This window comes from Xenopus tropicalis, chromosome 2 (genome assembly GCF_000004195.4).
Source record: "Xenopus tropicalis strain Nigerian chromosome 2, UCB_Xtro_10.0, whole genome shotgun sequence".
In the NCBI taxonomy this organism is placed as follows: Eukaryota; Metazoa; Chordata; class Amphibia; order Anura; family Pipidae; genus Xenopus; species Xenopus tropicalis.
This window is the reverse complement of record NC_030678.2, coordinates 33,931,448-33,951,961: the sequence shown is the minus strand read 5'-3', so window position 1 is coordinate 33,951,961 and position 20,514 is coordinate 33,931,448. Positions and strand designations below refer to the sequence as shown.

Sequence of the window (20,514 nt, the reverse complement as noted above, 5' to 3'; positions counted from 1 at the left end):
TAGTAAGATACACATCCCATTCTATTTACTTGATGCAAATTCAAATTTGATAAAAAAAAATAGATATATGGATTATAAAATATGCAGCAACCCTGGTAAATGCAAGTCTATAGTGGTAATAAAAACAACTTGTGTGCCATAGGCAAGATATATGGCAATTATATTTTATGAGCAATCTGTAGTCAGGCTGAAGAGCCTATTCTTTATGCCAGCAGCACAGGAAGTATTAGAGGTAGCTCATTTTCAATCGAGAGAGAGGATAAGCTATGAAGAATGTACAACCCTACAAGATGAGCTAGAGACAGATCTGGTCAGGCTATAAAGTACACATTAAGAAAGGCGTTTCTGTAGGAGGCATTTCTCTTTAAACCTATTCCTGTCCAGGCACATAGCAGCTGTCCGTCCCGCAGGACAAAACATATTTATAGATTTCAGAGAACCTAGCACCGCTTACATCTCAAGTGGAAACATCAAACAACACAGAGAGGCAGATACCTAAAGGAGAATGTGTAGGCTATAGTTATAAAAGGTGTTTCATTGGTAAAGGTCAGTAACTGATCTGTGAGACTACTAGGCAACACGGCTTTAAACTTCCCAAATTATTATTATATTATATTACCACACGGAATTTAGCTTAAATAATTAGGGAAGCACAGAAACCATTATTTTGGGATTTGGCCGAACCCCAAATCCTTTGTGAAAGATTTGGCTGATTACTGAACCAAAGTCTAACCCAAATTTGCACATGCAAATAAAGTTGTGGAAGGGTTAAAGAGAAAAATTTTCAACTTCTGTGTTTATGTGACAAAAAGCCACGTGATATTAAGGATTCAGATTCGATTCAGCCAGGCACTTGGATTTGGCTGAATCTTGGCAAAATCCCGACCCGATTCCTGGATTCGATGCATCCCTAAAAGTAAAGTAATTTTTGAAGTAAAGTTTTGAAACTTTTTAAAAAAAATATTTAATAGTTCAGCTGTGGTTTACCAATCTAAGTTAAAAGGAAGCAATGACAAACCACTGATAGTCACAATGTGCATATATTTAATCCTAAACGTAAAAAAAAAAAATCCCACTACTGTCTGAAAAAAAATTGTATAATAGACATTAGCTATGAATTTTCTGTAATTTTTACCCCTATAAAGGGTGCTTAGTGATGTCATCAGTTAGAATTGTTGCTTTGTGATGTAATTGTGTCATGTGTGTGTCTAATAATGCACCTCCTGTTGTAAAATATGAGGACATTAGATGTCACCCTGGAGTTCCATGTCTGTTATAATATCCTTATACCAGGGATGGCCAGACTTTTTTTGTCCGCAATCGACCGGACCGGTGCGGAATGCAGAAGTGCGGCGTGAATGAGTACGTACACATTCACTCAGCACTTCTGCATCCCCGGCTTCATTGCGGTCCACCAGTGATCCTCGAGGGATCAACTGGTGGACTGCGATCGACATATTGGCCACCCCTGCCTTATACTGTACAATATGTGGCTCATTATTTATAAACAAGTTTGGAGCTGATTTATATTGGCTATTTACATTTTTGTCTTAATTAAATAAGACAATGACCATTATTTTACATTCTGGAATCTTCAAACCTTTCAAAGTTTGACTTAACGTGGGCAATGTATTGCACCCGTAGTTGTAAAAAATTTAAGATGAGCATCTTTAGCACAGGTGTATGTTAGGGCAAAGACATACGGGGCGATTAGCTGCAGCGACTTTTAACAAAGCCAACCGTGCCAACTAATTGCAGCGACTTTTTGCCCATAGAATTTGATTGCTGTTGCTGCGACAAATCACTCACGCATTTCTACTGTGCAGATAAGTCGCTGTCACTTTTCAAATAGTCACGGCGACTTATTGCTTCGTGTGTCTTCGCCCTAAAGGGCCTTTAGCACAGGTGTATGTGGAGGGCCTTTAGCAAAGGTGTACATAAAAGGTGTGACAGGAAACTTAGAAACATGGTGCTTATAAGAAATAAAGCCAACAGAAAAATTCAGCAATGCTGATGCCAAAACTAACGAGAAGTAATAAATGGATAATTAACCAGTTTGTTAATAGAGATGTCAGCAAACCCAGCATTTGGTATATTCCCTAGATCAGACAAAACACGTGCCCATGCATTTAAATAAAATGCCACATAACTATATGTGATAATGATTTTTATTTATCAGGTAATAATTTAACAAACATTTTTTCATTTTATTTAATTTGCCCCCTCAATTTCTCTATTCAGCCTTCCAACCCAGGAGCAGAGTAACCCATTTCATAAGGCTGCATAATGCTGGCTATGTAACTTCTGTTGGAAACATTCACCACTTTAAAGATGAGAAGCAGAGGGCAGAAACATGGAATGGATGCAGATTAAAGAGAAGACTGAAAATGCTTCAGTAGCGGAGCACTGGAGATTAGTTAAACCAGTATCCAGACTTTGTGACAGGCTTTGGCCTGCATAAGCGCTCCATCCAAGATGCTAGTGATACCTGCCAAAGCACATTCCTCATACCGGCACATCAAAACTCTAACAAAACTACCCATTGTCGGACTTTATCCATTCATTTTTGTTTTACAAGTTAAAGTGTTTTGTCTCCCCACAGCTCTGTTCAAATAGCACAGTGTTCTTTGGCATTTGCCTGACTGCAAAAGAACAGTCACTATATAGGTGATAAATACCTATTATACCAAAACACTTTCTAATGCTGTCAAACCTAGGAATAATAATAATAATAATAACTGTGTACAAAGGCTGTCTAATAATTAACTTATGAAAAACATTAAAACCAATGCAATAAAATCAGCATTCAAGATCATTTATATCAACTAACAGGAGTGTGGGAAATACTGTGTGTAGCAATTAAGATCCAACACGCTTGTTCACATGGTGTTCTATGTAATATAGACAGCCATCTAAAACCACCTTAAAGAATACGTAAACTTTTTTTTTCTATCAGTAAAATTACTCTAAACAGCCTCCAGAAGTACCTACCTTTGTCCCAGCATTCTCTCTGACCTGGTTCCTCAGTTAGAAGTTGAGGGTTTCCTTTGCTTCCTTGTGCAGAGTGAAGGCCCGCCCCCACTTCCTGTTCAGGTCTCAAAAAAAAAAAAAAAAAAAAAAAAAACAACTCTGCTAATACACAGACTGGCTCCTGCTGCCTCCAGGCATGCGCAGAAGGTTCTCCGGGTTGACTACAGGTAGTGAAATTGAAGAGAGAACTGAACAGGAAGTGGGGGCGGGGCTTCCCTCTGCACAAGGAAGAAAAGAAAAACATTTTGACTAAGGAACCAGGTCAGAGAGAATGCTGGGACAAAGGTAGGTAATTCTGGAGGCAGTTTAGAGTAATTTTACTGATAGAAAAAAAAGGTTTCCTTATTCTTTAAAGGAGAAGGAAAGTTAAAGTCACTGGAGGGGGCAGGAGGCAAATGTTAGGCTTACCTGATCCTGTGGGCTAGTGCTATTAGCAGAAAATCGCACCAGGTGAGTGATCCCCTTCCTTAAGTCATTTCACTGCCATACCAGAACCCAAGCATGTTAAAGTTTGGGCTTTTCAGTCTACTGCACAGCCAGCACGAACAAAGAAGATGGAAGAGGATTGCTCCTCTGCATGTACACCGTATCGGTGCATTTTTTTCCTAACAGGAGCGGCCTGGGGTATCAAGTAAGTGAATACAATCACTGGGGGGTACCTAACATTTTGGCACCCCCCAGGGATCCTACCGTGAAATATGTGAAATGTATTCTTTTTATTCACAGTGAGCATTATGAATTCTCTGAATCAGATCACTGTCTCTCCATGGAATGTAGCAGCAGTATACTATGTATGAACAAGCCAATCCGTCAGTCTCACTCAAGTATATAGCACAGGTAATGCCAGATTTCTTTCTATATGGCGCAAAAGTGCTCTCTAATTGAGCAATTTAATATACAGGTTTCAGAAATTTTCAAAATGCTATGGAACATGTGAGTATAACAATAAGCCAAAAGGTGTCAAAAAAATTTGCTGGCTAAGATAAAACAACTGTACTGTAATACTGAGTATACAGTGTTTACCCCTCTATAAAGTTAATGGTATTAGCTGAAAAGTGAGACTAATTCTTCATTTGTGCAGAATTACAACAGCAAAAAAAATTGTGTACTTTGCCATTTGTGACAGTGTGAGCAGTGAATATATTAAAAGTTCTTAATGAAAAAGCAGTTGCTTTGCAGGAAAAAAAACCCACCACCTTTATGCTGGTCTTAAGAGTAATAAGGTTTGCAATGTAATATTAAAAAAAAAAAAAAAAAAAAAGCAGCGAACATACTACATTGCAGAATGCAAATTTTAAATGTTATTTTGTAATTGTTATTTTTACTCCATTTACGCACTCTATTTCACAACACCCATAAGCCTCAATCATGGGTTGTTCCACAGGGGATTAACTATAAACATATCTTGACACTGATTTTCGATTTCTAAAAATAAACACATGTTTCTCAGACATACTTTTTATTCTACTTGCAAACAAGTCAACCGTGCTATTTATCACTAATGCACTGCAATCCGCTGACTTACGCTGGAATAAGTCAGTTAGCTAAAGGTAAAGTCCAACAGTGACACCACAACATGAGTGTTGGTTGCAGTTAGAAATGAGACAATAAAGTTGGGAGGGGGACAGGTGACCTTGCACATGAAGTTTAAAGGTGGCCATACACGTGGCGATCCGACGATGTTTCGTACGACCATCGGTCGCACGAAACATCGTAAGATCCGCCACACACCATTCAGGGCTGAATCGGCAGGTAAGGAGGTAGAAACAATAGGATTTCTACCTCCTTCTGCCGATTCAGCTCTGAAGGGAGAATTTTGATCAGGCGCCTTCTATGGCGCCCGATCAAAATTTTCAAACTTGTCCGATCGGCGAGTCGTCCGATATCGGCAGCTTCCTGCGATATCGGTCGACTCGCCGACATGCCATACACGCACCGATTATCGTACGAAACGAGGTTTCGTACGATAATATCGGTGCGTGTATGGCCACCTTTAGTTTCCCTTTATAGAACAACAAACAAGCTCATTGAAAAGAACATAAACACTATCTGCCAGACATGTAAAACCAGGATAGCGGATGATAATGAAAACCATAGTCTCCCTTTGACTTGCAGGGAAAGTTTAAAGGTGGCAGATAACCACAAGCTTACTGCCCCAAGCCTAAGGGCCGCGGCAGACGAAGAGATTAGTCGCCCGCAACAAATCTCCCTTGCCGCAGGCGACTAATCTCCCCGATATGCCATCCCACCGGCTTTAATGTAAATCGCCGGTGGGATGGCATATGTGGCGCCGCAATTTCCCGAAATAGCGAATGGCATATCGGGGAGATTAGTGGCCTGCGTCAAGGGAGATTTGTTGCGAGCGACTAATCTCTTCGTCTGCCACGGCCCTAAAGGTTCAGCATCTCTATAACAGAAGTGATTTTGGCCTTAATAGCTGTGCACAAATGGGTCACCACACTGGATATTGCTGAAGCCGATGCTAAAAGGGATTATAATTAAATTCTGAGGCTAATTGTACTGGACTCTATGAGAGTCTAAATAATTACTAATCAACTTTTTATTGTTAATAAATTACTAATCAGTCTTGTATTGTTACTAACCATTCCCATAGTCAGGTGATCCCATTAGAGCAAATAAAAGTTGCAGGTAAAACTCAGTCTTTGTTAAATGTATAATGAAGCAGTAGAATTCTTAATGAATCAGATAAAAGTGAGTGTAGGACTGGCCAGGCCAGTGATGACTTTGACATAGTTGGCCAGCTTGAATTATATTGCAATATATGAACAAACAATCTCCATTTTGCTTATGGGGAACTACTAGGGCATCTTCAGATCCACAGATCTTCTGTACTAAAGGCCTTAAACTGTTAGAGAATTCCAAAACATAATGTGCAATGTTTCTACCACTTGTTTGTTAATATTTAGTTCACAGATATTTTGCAAAGCAGAGGGACCATGTTCTAGAATCCACCATTTTATCACTGTATGAGGGAATCTTTTATGACTGCCATCCTCAGGGATAAGAAATAAATGGGCAATGACACAAAAGGAGATGTTGCCCGTTGTAAAACTGCTGCCACAGGTGACAAATCTCCTGAAAATGTCTCCCCCTTGCCCAAGCTTCTGAATGCCACAAGTAAAACACATTACTTGCAAGCAATCTGGCTTAATCATGGGGAAAATAAAAAGGAAGAAATTTCCCCACTATCAAACCGATCACAGCAAGAAATGTGTTTTACTTGCTGTGATCCGAAGTTTTTAGAAGGGGGAGGCATTTTCAGGAGATTGGACACCCATGGTAGCACAGATTTACTGCAGGTGACAAATCTCCTGGAAGAATCATATATATATATATATATATATATATATATATATATATATATATATATATATATATATATATATATATATATATATATACACACATATACACATATACACATACACATATACACATATACACATACATAATTTAAACGGGGATATTTTTCCCCATTAAGTATGAAGGCAATAATGGGAGCTGATCAGCAGTTTTGCACAATACAAAGCCAACATACTCATTTTTGACAACCTATCATCAGGAAACACACGCTCAAGAAAACCCTTACCACAGAACTTAAGATAATATTTACATATCTCAGTTTGTGAAAAGGGCAGTTACAATATCAAACACTGATTTCTCTTGCGTATGTGTGTCTTGGATAGAGTCTCCCTTTCCCATGAAGACAAGAGATTCTGATATGAAACTAAAGTCTGGGAGGAAAATGCCCCACCACAGAGGAAACATTGTCTAAGGAGCCCATGGCTAGATACAGTGGCAATCACGAAAAAGGGAAATAGCTAAAACCTTATTAGTAATGAGTTATGTAGCATTTTCCTGATATTACACTTTTTTTTGATTCATTTGCGAACTGGGAGCTCTAACATTGTTTGTGGTATAAGGGGTTAAGAAGACTTTTAGGCGTTACCTCCCTCCTTTTTCCAAGAGCTTTATAAACTTTATCCACAATGTAATGGGATCTGGTGTGTAAGCATATGGGTTAGAACAGATAATTGATACTATGGCTAGAAAATATGGATAGATGGGCGGATCCAAACCAACATGCACTAAAGAAAAAACCAAAAATATAATAACTGTCATTAAATTCTAATAAGTTAAAGTGTATAAAAAGTTTATATTTTCCCTTTAAAATGATTTAGAAAATTAGTTTCTCTTATTTATGGCAGGGAATACCCAGGGCTCTAAAGCGGTTCCTTGACTCCATCATCCTCTAATCTAGGCCATTAGTGCTGTGTGGGTCAGGCAGGTAAGGCTGACCAACTTCTCTCAGAGAAGTTGTCACCAGCCTGTCCATTTTCCAACCTATCCACGCTATTCAAAGTCCCACAAAAGACAGGGTGGTGCTTGATTACACTTGCTCCACCCCCTTCAAAGATGTCAGAGAAGGAATGGTGCGGGCTGGATCAAACACACAGGTCAATAAGCTGTCAACTTGGTCATAAATGGGCGAGTCTGTGCTAGTGTATGGCCAGCTTTAGTCAGCACAGGGAATAAGATCCATACAATTACTAAAACAACCCTGTGTGTTAGACATACAAGATAAGCCTATTTATTTCCAAATGCTGCCAAAACACCTTGCAGTGATTCCCAAACAGTGGATCATGAGAAACATGTTGCTCGGCACCCCTTAGATGTTGCTTCCAATGGCCCTAAAGCAGGTGCTCATTTTAATATATCTAGGAGGCACAAACACAAGCTTGTTGCCAAACAGGAGCTACCAGAGGCTGGCTGTCTATACGGATCTAAGTTTTCTCCATTTTTTTTTTTAAAGATTTTATTTTGCATTTTTTAATTTACATAGGGGGAAAATTCCCTTTAAGGAAAATAAGAAGAGAAGAAAAGGGAACAAGAAGAGTCAGAAAAAGAAGAAGAGGAAAGGGGGAGTGAGCTGGGGGGGGGTGCAAAATCCAAGGTTTACATTTATACAAAGCCAAGAAGGAGACCTTGTATCTTTTTTGCTGAGTGTCGGCTAAGGTGGTGCATTTGCCAGTAGCCATGTCCCCCATATAGCCTCAAATTTGTCCGGGCACCCGCGGGCTTCATACACTAGCTTCTGTTTTGGTAGGGGATCATTAAAGAGCTTTTTCCAAAAGTTCAGCGAGGGTGGTCCTGTAGATTTCCAGTGTAATAACAATGCCTTTTTGGCATAGTTTAGCAATTGTAAGTAGCACAATTTGGCTGGAGGTCTCAATTGTAGGGTGTCCAGTATACCTAGTAAGCATAAACTGGGTGACAATAAATTGGGAAGTGCCAGTGCCGACTCAGCATAACTAAGCACCTCTCACCAGAATCCCTTTATTACTGGACATTCCCAGAAGAGATGGTAGAAGGTCCCCACCTCGTTGGGGCATTTAGGGCATAGATCAGAGGTCCCAGGATATATTCTAGCCACTCTTTGTGGGGTAAGGTACACTCAATTCAAGAACTTGATCTGTATATATCTCTACTGGATATGGTTTTTTTCTCCATTGTTTAGTGCAACAAATAAAAATGGTTTATTTTAAACAAAAAGCATTTACAGCAACTGGGCCTAATTTAAAGGACTCATATGGACGTATACTGCCCTTTTAAAGAGAGACAACAGTTGATACAATTGCTACCTGGTTGATTACTGATGACTGCAACTGCATACATGGCTAAACGTATAGTACCATTTATTTCCGGTTTTACAAAGCAGGAAACTGCTCTGTCATCCTACTGAAACAGAAATTATTTGCATGTGCCACTGAATCGATTTTTGAACTTGAGTTTAGAAATCACAAGAAATCTTTGAAATGTCTATGAGTATATTAGGCTGATGCCACACCAGGCGTAGGGCTGATTTTTTCGGCAAGCGGAAAAACGCTTGCCGAAAATTCAGCCCTACGCCTGCTACTTGTGCCTGCACCCGAATGAATGGGATACGCTCGGGTGAAGGCACAAGTAGCCGATATACGCATGAAAACGAGAGACTTTGCATTCTCTCGCGTTTTCATGTGTATATCGGCTACTTGTGCCTTCACCCGAGCGTATCCCATTCATTCGGGTGCAGGCACAAGTAGCAGGCGTAGGGCTGAATTTTCGGCAAGCGTTTTTCCGCTTGCCGAAAAAATCAGCCCTACGCCTGGTGTGGCATCAGCCTTAGGGGTGATGTGTATTGGTGCTTGCAGTTTTGGGTACTAGATTTAATTCTGCCCAAAACATAGGGAAGCACTAAAGAAGATTAAGTCTGTGTGATTCTTCTCCTTTGTAAAGGTTCATGGATTATTATATCAAGTTTGGTAATAAAACTAAAACCAACAGGCCAGGGGGAAGTAACGATCATTTTTAGTTAAACAGTAATTAGTGGCACATGAAAGCAACATATATTTTAGTATTATGGCCCCTTAAAGGTTCTAGAGGTAAATAGGAAGCATTAGGTATAATAGACTGCAATACAAACCGGTTTCTGCCATGCAAACTTCTTAGCCCAGTAGACATTACCCTGTGGTTATAAAGCACAAACATATTCTACAGTAATGTACAATAAATAGGTGTATAGATTAAACATAGTTACACACAAAGCCGCCAATGCCCGAATCAAGATGTGAAGAGCACCTTGCTCAAAATGAGCTTACAGTTTAGTTTATATTCATTTCTGTCAGTTCAGACAATATAACCCATACATGGCTTATATTTATATATTCTCATTATATAGTATATTGTATGTATTTGCATAGCAAATTCTACAATTCACTAAAATCTCAAGAGCCTGACTCCTAAGTAGAGTCCAGTGGTCTGGAGAGTAGTAGTCAGCACCTAGCCTTGTGATTAGTTAGAAGTAGTGCAGGTTCCCCAATGGCCACTTTCCATCGGCATATCCTGGTACAGAAGAGCAGAAACAGCACCTCTTGTCTTTTATCAGCTTGATAAAAGGTCTTATGTGACCTGAAACGTTGCTGCTGCTGCTGCTGTTGTTTGCCCCAAAAAACTTTGCAATAAAGGCATTTTAATCTACAAAGAAAAGAGGTGCTATTCTTCTGTAGAGTCCAGTGGTCAACATCAGCCCTTTTATTTTATGCTGTATATGAATATTTCACAAAATGGATCACTAAATAAGTAAAATTGAAAGGTTAGCATTTGTTCAAATTGGCTTTTAGGCCGTTTCACTTAAATCTGTAATTTTCCATGCTCAGTTTGCACTTCTCTAAGCCGCTTCTCTGGAATCAATTTTCACTGCTTTTTTTGAGGTCATCAAGTGTGTGGACATAAGAGTGGTATCCTAGGAACATGTTTCTGTAAGGGAGGGCAAAAAAATGCCTCATATGGGGCTTGGATACATGGAAAGAGAATAGTAGTTGGGGGAGGCCTGGATTTCACATAAGAAGTTAAATAAATTAATTGTTTTATGTGCCCAAGAATAGTTAAAATTTATTGGAAGTTAAGCTTGTGTTGCCCAACGACAACCATCAAGTGAAAATATCACAGCCACGCTTCAGCTGCCTACTGCCTACAGAAGGATTCCCAACCAAGGACAGGAAATAAAAAATAAGGCTCTTAGATGTAAGCATGGTTCCCCCTAAGGAACGCACAACTTATCTGAAGCAAAATTGCACAAAAAGAATTCTGGCCTTAAACTGTAGAATTCAATGGGATTCTGTGCAGATTTTATCTGGTATCTGCTATGTAACCTGTGCCTTTTCCCCTTTTTTTCCCCACCACACTATAGAATGGTTTCTGAAGCAAACACACCAATTTTACCAATACAAACAGTAAATTATATTTTAATTACTTTAAAACATTTTCATTATTTAGTGTTACTTTAAGTTGTTAAAGTGCCTAAGCTTGGACAACAAATCACACCTAGTGACAGCTGGCTGCAAAGGGTTATTTTGTTGGAGGCAAGTATTTATTATACCCCATAGGGTAAAGTCAAAATTATTGCTAACAAGCTAAAATATAGTCACTTCCAATACACCTACATATTATACAGATACAGGTATGGGATCTGTTATCTGGAAATCCATCATCCAGTAAAGCAGAGAGGTCATTATAAGCAAATAATTCTAATTTTTAAAATTGATTTCCCTTGTACTTGATTAAGCTTCACTGATTCCAAAACAATCCTATTGGGTTTATTTAATTCTTAAATAACTTTTAGCAGACTCAAGATCTGTTGATCCAAGTTACTTAAAGATCCATTATCCGGAAAACCCCACGAGCAGACCATTCTGGGTAATAGATCCAATACCTGTACTTGGAAAGTTTTGCATTACTTTGACAGGCAAATGTAATTTTATCATCTGGAGGATATGGTATGTATGAAATTCTATAATACACATGGAACTCCCAGTCTGTGTACGCTCTCCAGTTTTGTTTCACTCACTCAGTAAATCACCACAGCATAAGCACTTCCTTCTCCTCTGTAAGCTTTTAACAACTTTTAACAACTTTCCTAGTCATTCTCCAGTTCTCTCCAGTATGGCAATGTGAATCAGACCTGCCCTCTGCAGAAATGTTCTCTCTGACTCTCCAGTCCCTTTAAGTTTGGCAATGTACAAAAAGGCAAACACAAGAGACTACACAGATATTGTGAGGATTACACATTTGAAAAGCAAAAAAAGGGACCTTTTTTTGTCTGCAGTTATACCACATTTGATAACAGAAACATGTGCTTTAACAGCATTATTCCCTAACAGGTGATATCCACCTTTCATTCACATATACAGCCAAGCCCTGCTTATTTAGACACTACTATCAGGAAACTATATTCACTTTGTGTGGTATTAGCAGAAGTGCATAGTCCAACCAACTTCTGTGAAAGGTGCTCTATTTACAGGGGGCGAGGGTGCGTCAGGCTTTGAGAAGAACAGATTTTTCCACCCCACATGGCTATAAAAAATTTTCTAGGGAGAATAGTTATCAGAAGTGAGATGCCAAACTGAACAGATCAGGCCGATTCACACATATACGCAACACCTTTTCTCTCCAAAGCAAATAAAGATTGGCGACTACAGCAAGCACTGACCTGGAGTGACTTTCTCCACAAATTAAACAATACTAAAGTACACACACAGAAAAGTAATCATTTCTACAGTCCAATCACATCTTCATAAAATAATTTTTTTTTAGCTTTGTGATCAGTTGTTAAAGGTATTAGCATATGAATATGATGCATCCTGGCTATCAGTGATGAGAAATAGACATGTACTGTAATTATGTGCTTTCAGCTGGAAAACGGAGACCTTGTTGTCTTATATAATAAGCCTAAGAGTATAAGCTCCGGATGTTCTGAACTCAAGGGATCTCTTAAAGGGTTAGGCTGGTTAACTGTGTCCTTATTGGCAAAAACCCAAAAAGGGGAAAACAAACATCTTTGTTCAACATAAGCAAAATAAAGTTTGTGTTGAAAATGTATGGTCATCTTTCTTTTTATAAATAAAATATATTTTAATCATAAAGTGGGTCATTGATTAGTTTTACCTTACTACTAACCCCTCCCAGAAGTGTGTGTTGACACAGTCAAAAGTCTGTATAAATGCCTTCCACTGCTACTGGCTGCATCTCAGGTTTACAGATAAGCAGGAGTTCATTATAGGAACAGTAACACTAAACAGTGAACATCTAAATATAATGTACTATTGCCAGGCACAAGTAAAACTAGAGAAATACTATGGTATATATAAATAAACTGCTGTGTAGTCATGGGGGGCCATTGAAGACGAACAGGACAAAAAGGCATATTTTACATAGCAGATAAGGAAAAGGTTCTAGAGCAGTGATCCTCAACCAGTGGCTCCCAGTGATCTCAAAGTAGGTGCCAACAGTTTTACTCCAAGCAGAGCCTCCTGCAGGTCAGCAGTGCACATGGGGCTACCGAATAGCCAATTACAGTCTTTATGTTGCACCCCCAAAACACTTTTTTCACGCTTTTGTTCACCAACACTTTTTATATGAGTGTGGCTCACGAGTAAAAGGTTGGGGATCCCTGTTCTAGAGAACACAATGGTTTTAGCCCTTGGAATAACTGGGGTAAAATACAATTCCTGTCTTTTCAAATCTATATAATAAAAAAATGTTTATGTAACACTGAACATTTGTTGGCAATAAATAGGTCTGTTATATCCTGGACAAACAATTTTTAATGAAAATTGTTTTTTGAAATGTTGATGTTACTGGTTCTTAAAAAAAAATGCTTCCCAAACTATAGTTCCTTATCCTAGCATTCAAACTGAAAAAGAGCTTATAAGAAGTGCTAAATACTTGAGGACTTGAAGTTCAACGTTGTGCAGTAGGACAGAGCTACAAACCACTAAACATGTCAAGGTCAGAGGTTTAAACACCCTTCTGAATAGCAGCAGAAGTCAGTGTAGGGATTGGCAGAGTAAAAGCAGTTGGTAAGGTTTAAAAGGCTAGAAGCTGTACTATGGACTAGAGGAATGAGTTACCAGAGACACTATTGTAGTCAATCTGCAACATAAAAGTAAGCTAAGTTAGACATTTATCATACATGAATCCACTATACTACTAAAGGAACATTGAAACAATATAATGTAACCTTGCCCTGCACTGGTACAGCTGGGGTGTTTGCTACAGATTTACTACTATAGTTTATTCAAAAAGCCCTTGGCTACACAGCAGCTTATTTATATAAACACGCAGGGGCTAAGCCCTGCTTGCACTTTACTTGTTGTGCTGGCTGAAATATTTTGAGCGGACTGTGAGGAGAGTGCCTACTCTCTAGGCTGTGCACCAAGTAGTAATTCTCTGGAGGAGGTAAGGGTGTGCTGGTGTAAAAAATGTTTTCCAATTGTAGCCAAGGGGGTAGCCATTCAAGATGGAAAAAAAAGCACAGGTTACATAGCAGATAATATATAAGCCCTGTAAAATATAATGTGGTGTTGCCCTGCACTGGTTTTCTCCGTTGAATGGCTTCCCCCATGGCTACACATCAGCTTTGTTTATATAAACCATAGTAGGTTTCAGAGGCAAACACACCAAATTTACCAGTGCAGGGCAATAGTACATTATATTTTAGTTACTTTTATACACTCATGTTTTGGTGTTACTGTTCATTTAAGAAGGTTTGCACATATCACATTATTAAGTTTTCAAAAATAGTGAAGACAGCTCACATCAAATAAAAATCTTTTGCTACATTAAGGGGACTAACGCATAAAGTCCAACACCACCCCTAAAAACACCCCACTGATATATACTGTACTAACACACGTGATATGCTTATGCAGTTAAAGGAACAGTAACACCAAAAAATGAAAGTGTATAAAAGTAACTAAAATATAATGTGCTGTTGCCCTGCACTGGTAAAAGTTGTGTGATTACTTCAGAAAGTCTACTATAATTGATATAAATAAGCTGCTATGTAGCCATGGAGGCAGCCATTCAAAGGAGAAAAGGCACAGGCACATAGCAGATAACAGATAAAACACTATTGTACTCTGCAGAACGTATCTGTTATCTGCAATGTAACCTGTGCCTTTTCTCCTTTTTTCCAGCTTGAATGGCTGCCCCCGTGGCTACACAGCAGCTTATTATATAAACTATAGTAGTGTTACTGTAGCAAACACACCAGTTTTACCAGTGCAGGGCAACAGTGCATTATATTTTTATTACTTTAAAGCTATTTCATTTTTTGGAGTTACTGTTCCTTTAATGATGCCTACTCTTACCTGACTGTTATGCTGCTTTCTTCTTTTTTCCTTGACCCTAACAGCAGCCCAAACAACAATTTCCAAAAATGAAAGCCTTTTAGGTAGCAAAAATTTCAAATGGGCAAGGAACCTGTACTGGAGCAGTTCCCTCAATGAAATAACGTCAGTGTGACACAAGTTCAAATGAAATCTGCAACAATTTTGTTTTCTGAGAAAAAGCCTGAACAAAACATGATGTGACACTGTGTTAAACTATACTAAAGAGCACACTTAATTTGATAGATGATGCATAAAAGAAATAAACACTGTGTCACTAGTCAATACATTAACTTACAAAGTACGGGTAACAAATACTTTTATGACAGTATTCTGATAACGTGTAACAAAGACTAAAGCAAATGACTCCCTCTAATACCTACCATCTGGCAGTCTTATTCGATCACAGCTGCACAATATAAGAAACTGCCATTTAGTTTGGAGTGTATGAACTCTTAATTCACTATATGGATCAACTTAAAACCAAAATGTATACCAAGAGAACAACATTTCTTTGAGTATTTATAATAAGCAATGAAAGCTAAACACAATGTTCTGGATACCATGATGCTACTTGCATTTATAAAGCTTACCCTTCCCACAATACTAATTAATTCTCTTTATGCTTCCAATTGTTATGGAAAAAACTGAATGCCTGGGTTTTCTTAATATACCTACTAAACTTTCCGAGGCAATATTAATTACATTTTTAATATTCAAAAGTCGTTGTTAAATAAATTACTTTTCAAATTTTTTATTGGGGGGGGGGGTTGTTCTGAGATGCCACTAACTCTGAAAAGATCAATGAATATAGGAATTATCTTGATTACAAGATGGTATGATAAGGTAATAAAGATAAATGTCACAAGCAAAATACTGTGTGAATAAGGCTTCCTTTTATTATAACAAACCACCTAAAATGTTTGACTAGAAACAATGATGAAATATTGCTGATGCTTCGATGTCAGTACAAACACATGTGCCCCCCTACTGCCTGATGATCGGACTTCTTAAGAACAGTTCTAGACCAGGGGTAGGGAACCTTGGCTCTCCAGCTGTTATGGAACTACCAGTCCCACAATGCATTGCAGGAGTCTGACAGCCACAGTCATGGTTAATTAAGGAAAATGCTTGCTGGGATTTGTAGTTTTATCACAGCTGGAGAGCCAAGGTTCCCTACCCCTGTTCTAGACTAAAGTTAGCAGCAAGACAGACATGGTTTAGTTCCTCATTAAAAAAGAATAAAAAAGAGAAGACATTAAATTTTGCTTATTTTTGCATTTAACTAAAAGAAATAAGGGAACTTTCTGAAAAGGCAACAAATAAGTCCAAGCTAATAGATGCAAAACATTTTGTAACAAAAAAATATAGAAATGAAATATAACACCTTAGGTTGGGACCACCTCCCCAAAAAGAAAAGAACCCCAAATTAAAAAAAAAAATCCATTAACTATCTGAATCAGTTAAACAATTTCCCTGCAAATCCAATAAGCCAAATAAACGATCTAGCAGCACGCTCTAGCTGAAACCCTTCTGTTGCCATGGGATGTTGGGAGCTCCAGATAACAGCAGCAAGGGATCTTCACTCTACAGCTGCTGAATGATTATTCCCAGGCACCCAGGACACCATTTAGCGGTAGTGAACACTGGGAACTAAAGCTCAACAAAAGCTAAAGAGAAGCAGACTGTTCATTCATTCTACCTAAACTTAGAGGCAAGTTGAGCTAAAACTACATACAATTATATTCACTGGTTATAAATGCCAGACGGTGAAACAAATATTCCTTATTAGTGAAATGAGCACAACACAAAAAAAGCAAAAAAAAGAAAATCATCCTGCCCTCTCAACGTGGCAAAGAAAGCACACACACAGAATAAAGAGCAAGAGGGTTACGAATCCAACTCCCACAATCCTTACCAACACTGGAGGTGGAATGCAGCCGGACAGTGGTCACAGCACAGAAGATCTCCACCCTCCTTACAGCTATCACAGCTATCATGGTTGGTGGCTCTTCCGCTTCTCCGGGGCTCCTTTTCTGGCCTCTTGCTTTTCTTCTCCCCTTCTTCGCTCTTTGGAGGAGCCAGCAGTGCTTGAATTTGCTAGTTGAAGAAAGGAAGCATTTATTTGAAGATGATTCAGAATAACAAGAACCATACAACTTTTATACTTTGGTGGGAATTCGAGGATACATTAGGTCAGGGAACTAAAAGAGATGGAGTTAACTATAAATCATGCAAGAAATCAGGACTGCATGAGATGACAATGACCTATACACTATTTTTCTTTTTTAGTCAGTACCTTTATGCTACAGTCATATAATATTTAGACTAAAGTGGAACAGTACCTTTGGAAGTAGCTTTCTAGTTTTAATGAGGGTAAACATTTCATCCCCCACCCCTTGCAAATTTCTCATATATATGACCTCGTTTTAAGCTTTTATGCTCACAAGAAAGGCTGTTCTTTCAGGTCTATCAAGAATAGAAAATATTCTTCCCCCATGTCAACTGGACTGAAAGTTGGGCCACACAGTAAGGTAAGGCCCACACAGCATGGCAAGTAGAACATCTAACTGACCTGATCTACACTGACTTTTAAATTACATCAAGAAAGAAAGACAAAAAGCACCAACGTACCAGATGCTAAATTGTGCTGTGATTCTTTATCAGCTAAACCAGCTTATCAGATCCTTAAGGTGGCCATACACCAGCAGATCCGCTCGCTTGGCGATGTCGCCAAGCGAGCGGATCTTCCCCCGATATCCCCACCTACGGGTGGGCGATATCGGGGAGCATTTAGGTAAAAAAAAAATAATCCGATCGTTTGGCCCTGGGGCCAAACGATCGGATTATGTGGGCGGCAATGGGGCAGTCGGATCGGGGACCGCATCAACGAGCCGATGCGGTCCCCGATCCGACCGGATTTTCTAACCTGGCCGATCGAGATCTGGCCAATTTCAGGCCAGATATCGGTCGGCCAGGCCGCTCTGCCCTGCCCATACACGGGCCGATTAGCTGCCGAATCGGTCCAAGGGACCGATATCGGCAGCTATAGTCGGCCCGTGTATGGCCACCTTTACCCTATAAAAGGTGACATGTTCTTGCACACCAAGCAATTTGATTATGTGTGTAGGAAGTAGTCACATAAAGCAATTTCTTTGGGCCAACCGAGCCAGCTAACACATTAAAATAAGTCCATATCTCTCTCCAAGGAGGTACAAATAAACCACTTCACTAGACTCAGATGTTGGGGTTGCAAATGTAAATGATTTCTTACTTTTAAACTACGGTAGCTGCAATAGGTCTGAATGGAATTGGTGACAAAAAGGCTACAACCCACATATTTATAAATAACTACACTGCAGACATTAAATGCAAACTTTTCCTACAAGACAGAACAATTCTTTTCACTTTATCCACCCAGAAAAATACTGATGATAGGATTTGTACTTCATCAACACAGATTGCACAAACACCTAATACGTCTACATTTCAGCGCCTGTTATTTATTAGATGTAGTGCAAAGTAATGTTAATATCTGCCATATCACCCTTACGCAAACTGTCTTTATATTTCTTTTAATGTCATTGCTGTGGGCCTGAAAAAAAAAAAAAATAAATGAATGGAACTAAAATCAAATACATAAAGTGTCTGGAGTCTAGGGCATTCCAAGGGCGAATCAGAATGTTCCTTAGTAAATGTTAAAAATAATATACAAATGAGCATAGAACGGCACCAGGTTTAAATATGTAATGCTTCCTTATAGGTAGAAAGCAATAGATATTGAGTCAAGAGCAAGGCCGCTAGTGTCATACCTGCTAAAACAACTTATTGAACTTTATGTATAAGCGCTACAGAGCTGCTCAGAGTCCAGTAACCTAGAAGCATGCAAAACAAAACAAAAAAAGAAACATTCCAGTAGGGCTGGGCGATATACCGTTTAATACCGAATACCGGTGTTTTTTTTAAAAACTATAATAATTTTTCAGATACCACAATACCGGGGTGTCAGGGTACTCACCCGTGCTGCCCGGTCTTGCGTGCGTCCCGTTGTCCGCGGGACGTTGCGCACGCGCGTCCAGGTGCGCGTGTGTCAAAGCGCACATACATGTCAAAGCGTGCACGTCCGCGACTCACTGACGGCGCCGGTTCTGCGCATGCGTGGGGGTATTTAAAGCTATCAAACGCCTCCTCCTGTGCTATGTGGGAAACTAAGCCTGCCTGATTTACCTTACGACTTTCTGTTGCCGATCCTTCGCTTGCCTGACTCTGATTTTCAATACTGCAGTAATTATTCTCTAATTTATTAGGAAATGGGGTTAACACCTAATCATGCATGGAAAAAAAAAATACTGTCAAATACTGTGACACTGATATCATTTTCAAAAATACTGTGATATAAATTTTTGGTCATACCGCCCAGCTCTACATTCCAGCACATTTAAATATGAATGCACACAGCATGCCCTGGACAAATGACACCCACCGCCATTACTGGGGAGTTCAAAGAGGATTTCCTCCCAAAAACTTTTTTGCATAATGAATGATATTGTTCTAAGCAACTCTACAATACAAAGCAATTAAAAACATTCAGGGTTTTTGTCAATGTAATTGCAGCTAAAAAGTTACATCTCTGCATTCTGACTCTTGAAACAACAGGCCAGGTCTCCAGGCCTACAAGCCGGCAGGGTTTCTGCTACATTGTTACAGGAGTCAGAATCGAGCAGGAAGCACAAACCGCAAGGCAGATAAAGCTTCCAGTAGCAATTCCACTCACAATAGGATTAACCAGTGAAACTTTTTAATTACCGAACATGGGAAAGTTGCTTATATTCACATTCCTCTCCATTGTGCAAAAGCAAAACAGTGGTTTGGTGGGGATCCCCTTGTGGGGATGTATGTATGTATAAAAAGATACATACATACAAGGCCTGTAAGGAGGTTCCCCAGTGGTGGTTCAGACAAGGCTAACTGGGAGGTACTGATCCACACATGTAATAATGAGAAGGCATAAGATAAGGGTTGTGGCTGAGCAGCAGCTGGGGCTGCTTATCAAACTTTAGCTGTCACTCAGGAATTAGAAATGAAATGATTAGGTTTCCCAAGCCCCCCCTTACCTCCATTAGACCCCCAGAGGTGTCCAGATCGTACACGATGGTTTTGGTCTCCATGTTGATAGGGGACTGGCGGGAGCCCCGAGTGGCGAAGCCAGATGCTTATTGATCAGAGACAGAGATGGAAGTAGCAGAGCCGGGGAGCAGAGGCCAAAGCAGGAGTGAGACAAGGCCTGTGCTGGCGGCGGGGCCCGGGGAGAAGCCGTGGAGCCCAAAGCAGGGGTGGGACAGGCCGAGTAACGGTGCTATTAATCCAGGGAGAGAGGCAGGAGAATGCTGCGGGCGGGAGGGCCGCTCCTGCACCCTCAGGGGCTCCTCGTTGGAAGGCAATGGCGAGAAATAAAAAGAAGCGGTCAATCCCTGCTCCCGGGGATGTGGCGAGGCCTACGAAGGGCCTAGCCGACCTGCCGCCGGTCTCTCATCTCCAGGGTACAGTGGGTAAAAGGAAGCGAGAAAGCTCCGGCCATGGCGGCCCAATTCGTAATGGGGAAAAAAGCGCTCCAACCCAGCTGTGAAGGAAGAGGCGGGAGGTCGGTATGTCGCTATGGAGGTAGGGCTCCCTTCCGTAGCTGCTTACGTGCGTCTTCCCCCTCCCCCAGCGGCGGCCGCGCACTTGGCGCAAAGTGACTGCGCGGGAGACAGCA

General features: G+C 39.9%; 1 protein-coding gene across 1 annotated transcript in view; it reads right to left on the bottom strand.

Moving 5' to 3' along the window:
* Nucleotides 1–20,454, bottom strand: part of phf12 (PHD finger protein 12) — a 37,574-nt gene extending 17,120 nt beyond the window's left edge. The window contains 2 exon segments of the mRNA NM_001097256.1: nucleotides 16,678–16,859; nucleotides 19,874–20,454. Of these exon segments, the coding sequence (NP_001090725.1) occupies nucleotides 16,678–16,859; nucleotides 19,874–19,927 (236 nt within the window). The 5' untranslated portion in view covers nucleotides 19,928–20,454.
* Nucleotides 20,455–20,514: the final 60 nt, after the last annotated feature.